This window comes from Antennarius striatus, chromosome 9, assembly GCF_040054535.1.
Source record: "Antennarius striatus isolate MH-2024 chromosome 9, ASM4005453v1, whole genome shotgun sequence".
Taxonomy (NCBI): domain Eukaryota; kingdom Metazoa; phylum Chordata; class Actinopteri; order Lophiiformes; family Antennariidae; genus Antennarius; species Antennarius striatus.
This window is the reverse complement of record NC_090784.1, coordinates 14,747,840-14,763,655: the sequence shown is the minus strand read 5'-3', so window position 1 is coordinate 14,763,655 and position 15,816 is coordinate 14,747,840. Positions and strand designations below refer to the sequence as shown.

Below are 15,816 nucleotides of genomic sequence, written 5' to 3'. Positions count from 1 at the left end.
CACCTTTATTTTTCATCACCCAGCTTTTTTGTAGAAAATATAAGAAAACCTTGAACAGTTGCCTCAATCCAGTTGTATGGTTCTTATTTGTGGATAGTCCAGTTCTGCCTGATAGGAGGTGCTTGTTTAGTCCCACTAACCTCATGGCTGCATCTCAATATGACCATCTCTAGTCTCGTTCATTTGTACAGCACAAGTTGTAACGTTATGCCTGTTTGAAGTAGTTTTCTCTGTATCTTCTCCATACACACTTGGAGTTCTGAAGGAATAGACTGATGTTCTGAAATACTTAGTCGAGGTATCAAATCAAACCCTTGACTAGTGATAAAAGATAAAGAGACAGAGTTGCTCCAGCCTATTGAGATGCACCCTTCTTTCCCTGGTACTAAATGGTTATAGATTATGTTTATTGCTGTGCTTCTAAAAAGTATCGCCTCTTTGCTCTTTTTATAAAACATGTATTTGTTTCACCACACTAAATCACAGTGGCTCTAATATGGATTTCGATTCAACAATCAACAGAGAAAACTGAAATGACAATGTCACTTTAAAATGTGTGTTTTAGAACAAGCCTAACATTGTGTGACACCAAAAATACACTGTCACAAAGCCTGATGGTGGCAGCATCAGGTTGTGTTGAAGGTTCTCTACAGAAAGATGGACAGCTCGGGGGTTAAACTGATGCAGAGAAACACACTGCAAACACTACAGACGTACATTTCACATACGGCCACGGTGATATGAATGTCTCCACGTAGCCCAAATTTATCAGGACTTGATGCTACTTATGATTCAAAGTCTGATCTTGTAACTTGAAAGAGGGAGAATGTGTTTAGATATGTTAAAACTGTTACAGGCCTACTGAAGTAGATCTAAGGCAGTTTCTGTGCCAAAGGTGCCTCTATTAATTTGTCTTGATGGACATTCCTTTTATGCAATTACGAATTCTGTTCCCTTAGATAAATCTGTTGAAATATAGAAGTAAAATAATAAATTGTTGATGCCTTCAACAGTGAAACATTAAAAGTCAAAGCAGGCCTGATACCTTTTAATAGCACAGTATTTACTGTAAGAGTAAATACTCTGAGTTGTGATCCTGGGAATCATTTAACAGAAAAAATGAAATGGTATACTTCCACATGACATGAAATATATGAAGTGGCTGTTTTCGTTACTTGTGTGTCATCAAACTGGAGGGGAAAGTGTTTCTCCCAGTGTTTTAAAAACACGTGAACACCCATGTGATGTGCAGTGGAAATTTAATTAGACATTTCAAACAAGTTGTCTGGAAGCAGGTTTTATCATTTATGTCTTTGAGCTTTTGGGACAAGTCTAGATCTCAGAGATCCACTGAGTGCGAATGAATTCAGAAGTGGAAACGGGATAAAGAGTCAAGTCTGCTCCATGTCCAGCACTCTTATGGAAACCATTGTGACATATCAGCTCACACAGGAGAGCAGGGGGTGATATGATTCCTAAAACCAGTCATGTTAGAGAGGAAGAAGAGTTTAAAAAAAAAAAAAATTTATTAAAAACCATTTACAAGATCTTGTGTTGTGTGGTGCATTAAATCTCTCATGAATGTCATTGACTGAGGAAATATTTTTATTTGTCTAAAAACCAGCAGTAGTATAATCAATAAATGGCAGTTTCTTACCCTCCAGTCCCTGAAGCGATCTGGATGGTAGCACTTTGGTGCTTTTGTGCAATTTAGATTTCATACTTTGTAAATTCAATCATAATTTACAAGAACAGAAGAAAAGTCATTTGCATGAAATACACGTAACACCACACTGACCTTAGGCCAACAAAAATAAACACAGTCTGTGAGTGAGACATCGTACAGGTACGTATTCACACGGGAACATCGCTGTAAGGCTGTTTTTGCATGACTTCTACCTTAGTGCTTGTTAACGACATTTCTGTTCAGTCACCTCTGGGGTGTAGCTGTAGTTACTGATTGGTCAGCTGCAGAATCAGAGTTTCTGGGTCATTTGATCTTGTTGGTTTCTGCTTCTGCTGATGATTCTGTAGGCTGAGGTGCTGTCAGTTGTTTCATTTGGAGATCCAACCGAGATTTGCGTTGTTTCAGGACTAGGTTCCCTCCTGCAAACCCCAGGGCCCCCCCTCCAAGAGCAGCAGCTACCCCAGCAGCTTTGAAGCCAGCCAGCAGTCCGATCGGACCTCCTAATACACCGCCCAGCAGCGCCCCAGCAATTGGCAAAACCGTCAACTTGTAGCCTAGAGCCTACAAGGACAGGAAGAAGATATATGTTCCAATGTATTCAAAACACACACACACACACACACACACACACACACACACACACACACACACACACACACACACACACACACACACACACACACACACACACAGAGTTTAGCACACACACAAACCTTTGAGCAGTTTAGAACTTCGTGGCTTCAAGACGGTGTTAGTCAAAGTTTGGATGCGTCTGTCCTTTCATGATCACACATCAACCCACAGGAAGACGACACAAACAAGTCTACAAACATAAATCGGACCTCCATGGCTGCACCAAAGCCTTTTCATTATCTCCATTTCAGAGAAATCAGAGAGATGTAACCTACGTGTTATTACGGTTGTTATCATCAGAGTGGAAGGTTCTCTTTTCTGATGACTCACACACACACACACACACAGACACACACACACACACACACACACACACACACACACACGCTGGCACACATTTGATGAACACTTCATCATTAAATTAATCTAGTTCAAAAGCTAAGACTACGCGTCCCCTCCTCTGTGGCAGTTGAGGGAATTTTAATTTCATCTGAGCAAAGTTAAAAGGACTCTGGGCACAGGTTGTGGAGGACAGGGGAAATGGGAGTGTTCTGAAACTGTGTGTGTTTGTGTGTGTGTGTGTGTGTGTGTGTGTGCGCGCGCGCGTAAATGCTATTTGACCTGATGACAGATTACAAGCTTTCAAACATGTTAAAACATCTGACATCCCTCTCATCTACTTTATCTCTCCAAACCACCCTTGTCTAATGTGCAGCCCCCAGCAGCCTTACAGGTCAGCCTTCGTTTGTGCCTCTATTTGGGTAAGTTCAATTCAAATATTGAAATAGATATTTTATTATATGAGGTTTATGACCTAAAGTCAAATTGGGTCCAAACAAATTTAAATCACACAATTTATTTTAACATAATTTTTATTTGATATTTTATTATTTATGTTAATAATTATTTTAATTATGTTACTATAGAGATAATGTCTTAAAAGTCCACAGATCTGTCCGTGGACGCTTCTGGAAATACTTTCTGAAAAAAGAATGAATCTCCATAAAAACTGTCCACTGTGTTCAGTAATGTGGAAGGGATGCTGCAGTTTCATTGGATTCATTCATCCATATATTCTTTTAATAACTGGAGCACCACATTGTGAATGCTGTACATGGGTGGTGAATGAAGTCAGTGTCTACAGCGACAGGAACCAGCAGAAGTAGGTGAGCTTAGGTTTACTCTATTTTTCTTATTACCATCTTTGAACAGCTATGAAAACGGTTTACCTATTCAGGTTATTAAATGCACAGAGCTGGTTTTCCTCAGGACATAAGAACTCACCACCATTACATTATCAAATTACATTCTTTTTATCTCCGTTTTGTCTCTAAAGTGACAAAACAGCAATTTAAAATGAACTATTTCATCTGACAAACAGGCATTTATTTCCTTTATTCTCAAACTAAAGTTTTTTGTTTTCTTTATTAACGATACTTCCTGTGTGTGTTTGTGTGTGTGTGTGTGTGTGTGTGTGCGTGTTGCAGACTAATAAAAAAGCCTGACTGCGTGGGCTCTTCTGTTGTCTGAATTATATAGTAAATTCAGTGATAACTGAATTGATAATAAAGACCTGAATGGAAGTCAAAAAACTATAAACCAGTCATTCAAACCTCTTCTCAACATACACACACACACGCACACGCACACACACACGCACACACACACACACACAGACTCTCTCTCTCTCTCTCTCTCTCTCTCTGTCTCTCTTGTCTCACCCAACCTCTCTATCACTCTACCTCCCCTCCGTTCCTCTCTATCCCTCTCTCTATTTCCTTAATTGCAGCTTTCCCCCGTATTCAAGTGGATCAATAGGGACAAACGCTGTGGAATGGCTGGGAGGCAAAGTGTCATCGATCGCCCCTATCTCCCAAACACCACACACACACACACACACACACACACACACACACACACACACACACACACACACACACACACACACACACACACACACACACACACACACACACACACACACACACACACACACACACACACACACACACACCTTCCCCAGGCTCTTGGTCCCCTCCTCCACGTTGGCAGCGGCTGTGTTGACGTTGTCCTCTATGCTGTCAATCTTCTCCTGCTGGGACTGATGCACAGGAGTTAGACACACACAAACACACACACTCATATTAACACACACACCCTCTGGCAAGCCGTTTCACCTACATGTACGCGCACATACGACAGAGCAACCACCTGTGGTGTATTATGCATATCTGTCCAAATTCTGCTCCACAGCACAAGTTAACGCAGGGAGTGTGTGTTTGTGTGTGTGTGTGTGTGTGTGTGAGTGTGTGTGTGTGTGTGTGTGTGTGTGTGTGTGTGTGAGTGTGTGTGTGTATGTCTGTGTGTGTGTGTGTGTGTGAGTGTGTGTGTGTATGTCTGTGTGTGTGTGTGTGTGTGTGTTTGTGAGGCATTGTGTGTATCTCATAAAATATTCAGAGTAGCAGCTGTCTCTCTCCATGTGAGGGCTGGATGGACACAGTGACCAAACAACAACCACAACACTCTCCTCCTCTTCCTCACCTCTCCTCAGAATGAGTTCTAATAATTTTAGCTCCTCACTCCGATTCATGAATTCTCTTTTACATTTCTAGTTCTCTCCCCGCTACAGCTTCTCTTACACAAATCAATTCAAATCTTCCTATTATTCTGTGACAGTTTCTATCTATTTTAAGCGACCTCTGAGCAGATGGCACCCTCCCATCACACTATATTCTCTCTCGTTTTATCTCTCTTAACAGTTAAAGCTTAACCACAACCTACATGTTAACGTCAGTGGGGATTTGATGATTATAGGTGTGTAACTAATCAATCTTTCCATCATCAATTCATTTATGGATCATTTTCTATGAAAGATGAGACAAAAATAAAATAGTGTAAATGTCAAACTGATATCAAAACTGCATTTTAATCTTCCTTTATCAACTCACTATTACTGTACTCCTTTTTGTTAATTTCTTTGATGTGGTCTCATTTAGTATCTCCTAAATGTTAGACCCATGATGTAGCTGTTAGCTCCAAAAGTCAAATACAGTATAAGAGTCGATAACATTGGGACAAGATCTATCTGCTGAAATAAACTATCATCAAAAGCTCCACTGATGAGTCGCGGCAAGAATGTTTGCCCTGAACTTCATGTCATTTCATATTTTGTAACTGTGTATATATCAGGAAGTGATTAAGAAATAATCACATTCTGTTTCTCTTCAATTTGAATGTACATTTTAATGAATAAAAGAAATAATTGGACACATTCAACAATTATTCAAACACTGGTTTTTTTTGTCTTTTTAAGCTCTTGTACAATTCCAACCTGGGCTTTTGAAAGTGCTTTTAAAACACACCAAAAACAAACCTCCATGCAGAATTTAGGCTTGTGTTTAGAGTGTGTTTGTGACTGCAGCTGCTGTGGCCGAGCGCTGAGATATTCCTTCCCTAGCAGCATCACTCTTGAGACGCCACAACATGTCTATGCTCTTTCTGCTCTCAGACCCACCTCCCACCGTACCTATCAAGCTTTTCTTTTTTCTAAGTCCAACCACATCTTCACGACAGAGACATAATACAAGCTGTTACTTCATCACCTGCTCCAATGCATCCTTCGTTCCTCCACCTCTTCCCCTTTGGTCAACTCTCCTCTCGTCACCAAATCCTCCCTCTTGCTATTGTCTCCCCACCGCCTCGGCGAACGAGCCTCTGGGGCCCCAGCAGTTGTCCTGAGCTGAAAATGCTCTCAGAGGAGCCTTACTAGGCAACACATGGTCCAGTACACACCACTCTTTTTTAATGCTATTGGTGACCTGCCTCTGTCACATTGTTTTCATTCACAGGGGTAGCAGTGCAAACAGGCTGATGGAGAAATGTGTGTGAACTGAGCAGTGGAGGGTTCGTACTCACATGAACACACAGAGAGAATTCTGTCACCAAACCACTCAGCTCCTTCAGGTCCTGAGACAGAAACAGTCCTGTTTAGTTCATTGTGACACTTCTCACACAAACATACAGTCAGTGCAGAGAACCTAAATGTCAAGCAACAATGAAAGTCAATTTAGTCATGAATCAGTTAAGTTTTTCATCACTTTCCATGAGTTTTGTGCTTTATAAAGCTTTAACACAATAATTTATATTGTTATAGTGTTTCTAAAAAATATTTCGAGAAAATGGAGAATTCTGAAGTTATGAGGGGGAAATGATTGTTTCTTCTTGTATTGGTACTTAATTGATCCTTTGGTGCTTCTGATATGACTTCCAGTATCAACTTTATGACCCGTATGAGTTTCTAACGTATGTAGCAGGGCTCAAAATTGCGCCCATTTTGGTCGCATATGCGCCCAAATTTTTATCAGTGCGACTATTAAATATATTTGGGAGCACCGGTGTGACTAGGGAAAAAAATCTGGTGCGCCTTTTTTTCGAGCCCTGTGTAGCCAGAAACGATTAATCCGCCTTTTCCCCCAGACAGTCCTTGACTTTCTTTCACTTTGTGTCTTGGGTCAAAGGTCACAAGATAATGAGAATCTCATTTTAAAGCAGCTAATTCTGTATATAAACATTATGAAACCTCACAAACACAAATGGAAGATGAACAAGGTGGCACCGCACAGCAATGAACGACAGCAGGAAGTCACACCTACATGAAATCAAAGCTATTCAAGACAGTCTAATGGCCTATTTACTCTCGAGAAATCGGGCTTAAACAAATATTTACAATTCCCAGCACAATGTCCAGGGCATATGTTAGGGTTCTGTTCAAATAATCAGGCTGGGACACACACACCTCTTCCAGGTTGTCCCAGGACTCAGCAGCACTTTCATCTACAGGGATTTCTGGAAGGTAGAGTGAAGATTGCCATCCAGACATTGGCTCCTCACCCACATGGTCATCAGGGAGGTAACTACTGGACATAGAGCTGGATAGCTTTGCGGCAGGAGGTGGTGGCGGCTGAGATGCTGGATTAGAGTGCAGAAGCAGGAAGTCTTTGGCTGCGGCCGACGCCCTGTCTCTGACTGGCTTGACAATTGCTTCCAGAGCAGCGGCATCTTCAGCACGAACCCGACTACACAGCTTCTCCATCTCTCTGATGTTAGCTCTCAGCTGCTGCAGGGAGTCAGGAGAAGATGTGTTTTTACAGCAGAGTGATTGTCAAGCATCAGAAAAAGGTAGAGACTAGTAGTAAATGAAATGCAAGCTGCTGGGACGCTTAATTTCCAATCTAATCCAATCTTTATTTGTTGAGCACTTTACAACAAACACAGTCGACCAAAGTGCTGTACAGACGAATAAATAAAAAGAACAAACATTATAGATAAAAGACAAAATGGCTCAAATATTGTAAGTAAAATAAATTCATTAAAAACATAAAACATGGATAAAAGCAAAAACCATACAATCAGAGCAATAAAAATAAAATAAAATAAAATAAAATCCAGTGTCTATCTAGATGTTAAAAGCCAAGGAGAAGAGGTAGGTTTTCACAAGAGATTTAAAAACAGACAGAGAAGAGGCCTGTCTGATTTGCTGAGGCAGATTATTCCATAATTTAGGAGCCACAACAGCAAAGGCACGGTCCCCTCTGAGCTTCCGTTTGGTTTTAGGCACATTCAGGAGCAGCTGATCAGCTGACCTGAGAGAGCAAGCAGGTATGTAAGGGAGTAGAAGCTCAGAGAGGTAAGGCGGGGCAAGAGCCTTCAGGGATTTAAAAGTAAATAAAAGAATTTTAAAACGGACTCTAAAATGTATGGGCAGCCAGTGGAGTGAGGCTAAAATGGGGGTAATGTGCTCATGTTTATGGGTGCTGGTCAACAGACGTGCAGCAGCGTTTTGGACCATCTGGAGACGGGAGATGGAAGGAGCACTGACCCCCACATAAAGGGAATTGCAATAGTCCAGCCTAGTGGTGACAAAGGCGTGGATGACTATTTCAAACTGTTGCCTCAAGAGAATTAGTTTTATTTTGGCCAGCTTCCTCAAATGATAAAAGCTCGACTTAATTACCTGGGCTTGCACTAGGAGCTAGTATGACTAAGCCACTGTGGCTCAGTGTAAAAGAACTGAGCAAGCCACAAAAAGCCAGACTGTGTCCAAGACAGTGCACGGGCGGATGACCAATGCTCGTCGCGGGGGGGTGTGGGGGGGGGCCTCCCCCAGGACATTTTTTAAAAAATGGGCTTGTTTTCCTGCATTCTGAGGGCAAAATTTTCTGTTAAGTTTACCTACAAAAATACACTAAAGTCAACAGTTCAAGCTGAACTATCTTTATTTCTGTCCTACTTTATGCAGGTATGAATGTGAGATTTAACAATTGAAAACTTCCATTCACTATGTAAAGATACAGTCATACAAAATATTACTCAATGTTTACTTGTAAGTTTTACTTAGACTAGAAGACATTTCAACTTTGACCACCATCAACACCAGCGTGGTTTTTAATGAAGCCACAGTGTCTAAAACAGTCTGGCAGGTGGAGTGAAACCATGAGCTAAGTTCCTCTGTACTGCACACAGACCCAGGAATGACGGAGTTATGATTACAAGCGGCCGATTGAAAGACGTGAGCAGGCTGAAGGACAAAATCGCAGGACACAGAAACAGAATGAAAACCAAAACAAGCCATTTCACTGTGTGTGTTTGTGTGTGTGTGTGTGTGTGTGTGTGTGTGTGTGTGTGTGTGTGTGTGTGTGTGTGTGTGTGTGTGTGTGTGTGTGTGTGTTTGTGTGTGTCTTTAATAAGGTTTAGATATGAAAGTGGGGTACTTGAGCGCCCCCCATTCCGCCATGGCCTGAGGGTGACAGGAGGATTACATCCCAGCCATCAGCTTTTCAGGCCGCAGCACGGCCAGGGCTCTGGGGGTCACCACACTGACGGTAACACATTCCGCTAATTACACCACATGAATAAACATACATACACACCTCGTGTGTATAAAAGTGAAAACCACCCTGATTAACACAAAGACAGTTGAGTCAGGCACCTGTCAGCTAGCAAATTAACCACGACCATATGAGGATCACACACACTCACAGACAGAACACCCAAACACACACCCACCAGCATCACTTCCCCCATCCTGTGGTAAAGGTGGGGGTGGGGGTGGTGCTGCATCTGCCTACGCTTTGAGGGGGTAGGTAGGCACAAAGCCAGTGGGAGTCAATGTCAGTCATACAGTAGAGGAAGAGACTGCAGGCTGTCTCACTGTGACGAGAGACAGAGGCTGAACAGACACAACTACTGACTGTGGGTATGTCCATATAAAAAAAAACATGAGCAAACACACATATCTGAAGCAGATATATCCAGTCCAGACTCTGGATTAACACCATGAAGACATGGGAAAGCACTCTGTGTCTCCCCAAGGTTTGCAGGTTGATGGTGCCAGGATGGGTGTGTGTTCCTGTTTGGAGTTATTTCATCTTCAGAGACATGGTGGCTTCCAAGCAACAACCTTCCCAGAGGCATTTCACACCCAACATGTGAACATGTACACACACACAAACCACAGCGGGCAGGATATGGGTAGGTGGAAAAGGGTCACTGAGGATGAGACACACGTACATCCACGCTCTGTTGATCACTCACTACAAGTGTTATGTGTGTGTATGCATGTGCATTGGTGCGATTTGTACAACTAAGCCATGCAGACACACCTGTGATTAGTCACACACAGGGACGTGGGTATACAGTATATGTCTGATGTATTTCCTACAACTAAACCGCAAATGTGCACACACTTGCATATATACAGTAAGTGTGACAACAAAAAAGGAGGCATATCCTGTGGTTTTGTGCATCTACATTGTTCTAGAGCACATTGGAATATCTACATCAAGACTGGTCTCTGCCTCTGGACACATCAGAAGAAAACTTATTGCCATCAGTTCAAGAAGTGGAAAGTTCTCCATTTCACTCATATACTAAACTGGATGAAACCACCCCATTGGTACCCAAACACTGGCCCTCACTTTTGATTTCTAAAGACAAACGTGATAGTCAAAAATCAGGAAACATTAACCTTCTCCGAAACCCCCTACATGTCCATACAAAATATATAATACAGCTGCGCGGTCATGCTTGATCAAGAATTTTGAGAGACAATGAATCACACCATTATTTAAACAACTCTTACATTTAAATATCTGTCAGGCTCTGATTGAATAAAGTGGTAAATGCAGTAAAGTGAAGCACTATGAAGAAAGTGGAAGTTGTCGTATTAGTAGCAGTTGTGCTGCTGCAGAGGTTCAGGCTTCTACCTGTACTTTCCTTATGCTTTGTTCGGGGTGCTTTAGAGATCAAACCTTGGGTGGTGTTTGTGTCGCCCCAGAAAAAAGCAGAGTGCAGCCCTCTTAAAACACAGTGATCTGGAGCCAAATAATAAGCCTATTGATGAGTATACTATGAGCTGGGGAAAAAAGGAACTGCACCAAGAAATCCTACTCATTCTACTGTTAATAAAATGATATTGTGGCTCATTTATTCATTCATTCATCTTCTTGACTGCTCATTTAGCTTTTGCGTGCCGTTGGGTTGCTAGAGCCTATCCCAGCTGACTTACAGGTGGGAGTCAGGGGACATGCTGAGTCTGACGCCAGTGCACTGTGGGGCCACATGAAAGACAAAAAAACATTCAGGCACATTCACACCTACAGGTAATTTGCAATTCACTTAAGCTGCATGTTTTTGGATATGGGAGGAAGCCAGAGAACCCAGAGAGAACCCACTCAGACATGGGGAGAACATACAAACTCCGCACAGAAAGGATTCAAACCCAGAACCTTCTAGCTGTGATGAGACAGCGCTATCCACTTTGCCATTGTGGCTCATTTAATGTTTCACTAATTTAAAAGTAATGTCAATTACTTAAAGTCCAGGTTTCAAACTCACTCTGTCACACATGCATTGTGGTTATTTAACTAGGTTATTTTTTACCTGAACAGTTCTACTTGCATTGATTTGCTCTTGATGAAGACGGTCCCATTGCTGGAAATGCTGGTACTGTGAAAATGAAAGAAAAACTATGTTTGATTCATCTGTTCTGCAAGTGAGAGTGTAGTCGAGAGTGTGTGATTAAAGGCATCACCTTCTGTATGTTATTGTGGTGTTTTTGCAGCCTCTCCAGGTCTGTGGGTAGTGCCACTTTAATGAATTTGTGGATCGGTGCTTCCAGGCGCCTCAGAGTCAGCTTGTTGCCTTCCTCTGCCATGGGCCCTGCTGATGCTGACAGACCACTGCCAACTCCTCTGCAGACCTCGGACACTCTTCTGCCCAGCTAATCCAACAACTGTAGTGTATGGGTCTAATAAATATAAAATTCTAGTGATTAAAAAGTGACACAGTAAATCACAAGTCTGCACATTAAAAGCCAGTAAATATTTCCTGAAGTTGACCATTTTATGAGAAATAATGTGTAAAAATAGTACAATAATTACCCGTATTGGTCTGAATATAAGACGAACCTGTTTATAAGACGACCCCCTCAAGACTCAAGTTTGAAAAAAGACTTTTTGAACACCAAATTTAATTTTTATACAGAAAATAATTACACTACATCTGAAACAAGTAGAGTAGAGAGTAGAGTAGGACTTTATTCATCCCTTCAGGAGGGTCCATCAGGGAAATTAGTGTCTCCGTCACATTACACACAGCACAGTACGTACACAGAAAGAAAAGACAAACAGAAAGTCATGCCAACACCAAATAGAAAGACTAATAAATAGTAACCCACAAACAGAGAGAATAATAAATAATAAATAACCCACTAAATAAAGGAATATACAAATACAAAGACCTAGATTATAACAATATATTCGAGAGAAAAAGCATGTCATTTTGTCTCATTCAAATCATGCAAAAACTGTCTATCACATTTTAATATCTGATGGGCATCCCGTCCTTTCGTTTCTCGTCCACGTACGCGCACACCCTCCTGTCGAGCTCTTAGAAGCAGCCGCTCTGAGGACCACGGAGAGCTTTTCTCTGACTGTGAGCATTTTTTTAAACTCTCCATCTCCGTACATTACACTCTGTGACACCATATTTCACAGACGTCTTGCAATTGTTTGAAGACTGCCTCATTTATCACCATCATCTTGAAGTTTGCATCATAATTTCTCCTCAACTGCCGGTTATCCTGGCCGATCTTCGACCCACTTATCTCCAGATTGTCGCTACGTTTCTCCGTTTTCTGTTATCTATTCTCTTATTTTCTTCCCTTTTCTTTCTTATCGCTATTTTTATTTTTCTTCTTCCTGACAGGGGTTCGCTTTGGCATGGGGAGTCCAGTTCAGTATTCGCTTTAAACATATCTGGCGCCATCTAGCGTTGTGAATGGGTATAATGTCTAGACCTCGAATGTAAGACGACCCCCACTTTTTCAGTCTTCTTTCAATGCAAAAAACCCCACCGTCTTATATTCGGGCCATTACGGTAACTTACAGCAACGACACTGAAGCAAATACTGAGTCAGAAGCACATTTAAACAACTATTTAGATATTGATTGAAGTCAGTCAGAAGTCAGATATACCACCGCTATATCCGCCGCAGCGGGTTACGGGGAGCTGGGGCCTATCTCAGCAGCATGGGGCGTGAGGCGGGGGACACTCCGGGCACGACGCCAGTGCACCGCGGAGCCACACACAAAGACATACAACCATGCACACACACACACTCATTCCTGGGCAATTTGGGACCGGCCAATCAACCTGAAGAGCATGCTTTTGGAGGTGGGAGGAAGCCGGAGAACCCGGAGAGAGCGGACACGGGGAGAGCATGCCAACTCCGCAGAGCCCGGGTCCGCCGTGTTGAGAGGCGACAGCGCTAACCACTGCTCCACCGTGCCGCCTGAATCAGAAGTAAAATATTAAATAGCCACCTTTATTTCACTGTTGGATTAAAAAAAAGAAAGCTATCACGCCAAACTCAGGTGAACCGTGAAAGTAATTTTTTACTATATGTGAAAGTTTTCTTGAAGAATAATATAAGTACGTAAAACGTTCCCGTGTGATCTAAAGCTTAGCGCTATCCTACACCGGCCGTCTGGTCAGTGAGGGTTATCTTCACTGTTACACACGTTTTCCTGCATACAGCGGTTTGTTGTTTGTATCGTAGCTACGTGAATGGTACAGGACGCCTTAAGTTGTTGGCTAAGCCCCACTTTTAATAGTTGTCGTCCAAGCTGAATCAGTGATTTAACAAATTTGGCAGGAAAACCTTAAATCACCCGATGGGTGACGGTTCGTGGCCAGAAGTCGAACGGCAGTTTGGTGAAGCAAACTAAGGACAAATGGCGACACTTACCACATTCGGGGGGAAAATACATCTAAATATATTCTCTAAAGATTATAGTAAGACTCCATGCTGAGGAGGAAATTAACTAGTAGCTACACTGGCTAATTTCAGATTTTCTTTCGGTTTGTTTTTCCAGACTTTTCTTGTTTGTAAACAACTCTCTTCCCAGTGCGTCTATGAATACTCTCCGGTATAAACTAATACTTACAACAACAAAGGTTCCTCCTCCGTGTATCTTCTCTAATTTAAATCTGACAGTCTATACTCGTCATGCAATCGAAACTGGTTGAGAAATAAATACAGGGAAAAATAAATTGTTCTCCATAAGAATTAAGAAATTTGAATCTTAAGCTTGATGAAAAAAAAGATGAAATTTGAGATTAGAGAGATGAAATGTGAAGTTATTAAAAAATAAAATCATAAGTAGGAGAGGTTTGGGAGTATTTAGTCTTACTGCCTTATGTTTTTCAAACTCTTTGCCACAGACATGTAACGTGGTCATGATATAATGTGATGTTTTTCTGTGTGCTCGTTATTTAGTGTAACATACTAAAATGGGTGGCCTTCCAAAATGCATTACAACCACTTTTTACAGCAAGACAATCACAATAATATGAATGTGATGCTATTTCAGGCAATAGCGATATATCAGAAATTTATAATCGTGTCACATTACTAAGGTCTTTACATAACACATCCATTAATATAAAGGTAATTCAAATAATGCAGTTATTAGAATTTTAATTGTCCAATCAAGTTTTTGCAAAGAAATTAGTGATTTGATTTAACTTTACATATTGGCAAACATTATTTTGTGTTACAAATGTTTTGTTTCTCTTAAATGGCTGCTTGTAAACACCTTTATTTCTGTGGAAAGAGACTTTAACATAGTATTCATCATTTTTGTGGTTAGGAGACAGACAGACTGAGTTGGGGTTCCCCCTCCTCTACACTGAAATCAGCCAGTGTGAGTGGGTCTATTGCATGTTTCCACTTCTCTTCTTCAGTACCTTTTACCTTTGACATTTAGGCCAACCCCCCCACACACACACACACTTCCCTCAGCGGATGCTTCATGCAAGGGCCACAGTGAAACAGTCCCCAGCTACAAGGGATTTCCCCTCATTTTGTATGTACGTGTGTGTGTGTGTGTGTGTGTGTGTGTGTGTGTGTGTGTGTGTGTGTGTGTGTGTGTGTGTGTGTGTGTGTCTGTACCTGTGTGTACATGTCAAAAGTTTCAGACTGAGGGGGAAGAAAAAAACTGACAGCGAATTTCAAAACAGCAAATCATGCCAAATGTTTCTGTTCGTCCATGCTGCTGCTGCTGCTGCTGTGTGTGTGTGTGTGTGTGTTTGTGTGTGTGTGTGTGTGTGTGTGTGTGTGTGTGTGTGTGTGTGTGTGTGTGTGTGGGTGTGTGGGTGTGTGTACGATTAGGAGAACTCAGCTGACATTCATTCCACTTTAATCCAGGAAGTTTGACAGCGAAACAGGAAGTCAGCAGGGAGCTCATTTCACTTCTTACCTCCTGCATTTTTTATTCTTAAAGCCAGTGAGATCCACATCCTGATGGCTCAGTGGTCTTTTTTCAACACAGGCATCTTGTCATAGTTTGAAATGTGCAGATTTGTAATAATATCAATACAGACTCCATTCTTGCTCTGTACAACTTCACATTGAACCAGCATGCAAAAGAACTCTGAACTGAAGAAGCTAAATGAAATCATTAACTATTGCTTACAACCTGTATTTTTAACTGAAGTTTACTGAAGAACTTCAGCAGTCTACAAAGTTGATGTGGATAGAGCGCTGGACTCATCAGCAGATGCAGCACCGAACCTCTGCAGTGCAGTCCTGAATGTTCATTGATGAGCTCACTATCAGCCTGATTCAGCCTAACATGTATCAGTTGTTATCTGTGTGCTGTGTGTGTTGTGTTTAAAACATTATGTGATAGACAGGGAACTGTGTTGTGCTCCCTATGTTTGTGTAGGCAGATGCGGATTGTGGTCATTTTCATTGTTTGAATGGAAATTCCTAACACAGGTCTCTCCTCACATGTTCTCCAGTCAGCCTGAGATGGGACATCTTACATTTGTGAAGGGATTAGAATATGTTACCAAGCCATAGCTAGAAAACACAGCACCATTGAATGTGTGTGTGTGTGTGTGTGTGTGTGTGTGTGTGTGTGTGTGTGTGT

General features: G+C 41.7%; 1 protein-coding gene across 1 annotated transcript; it reads right to left on the bottom strand.

Moving 5' to 3' along the window:
* Positions 1-1,591: 1,591 nt before the first annotated feature.
* On the bottom strand, positions 1,592-15,816 carry stx17 (syntaxin 17). Its single transcript, XM_068324585.1, has 7 exons — positions 13,629-15,816; positions 11,412-11,627; positions 11,261-11,326; positions 7,116-7,436; positions 6,236-6,286; positions 4,335-4,421; positions 1,592-2,248 (listed from the first exon to the last, which is right to left on the bottom strand). The coding sequence occupies exons 2-7, from the start codon at positions 11,532-11,534 to the stop codon at positions 1,991-1,993; spliced, it is 906 nt and encodes a 301-aa protein (XP_068180686.1). The 5' UTR covers positions 11,535-11,627; positions 13,629-15,816; the 3' UTR covers positions 1,592-1,990.

Coding starts and splice junctions, on each gene's coding strand:
- stx17 (XM_068324585.1), bottom strand. CDS start 11,534: ATGGCAGAGGAAGGCAACAAGCTGACTCTGAGGCGCCTGGAAGCACCG. Junction 4,422..6,235: donor AATTCTCTCTGTGTGTTCAT/GTGAGTACGAAC, acceptor CCTGTGCATCAG/TCCCAGCAGGAGAAGATTGA. Junction 2,249..4,334: donor GGACCAAGAGCCTGGGGAAG/GTGTGTGTGTGT, acceptor CTGTCCTTGTAG/GCTCTAGGCTACAAGTTGAC.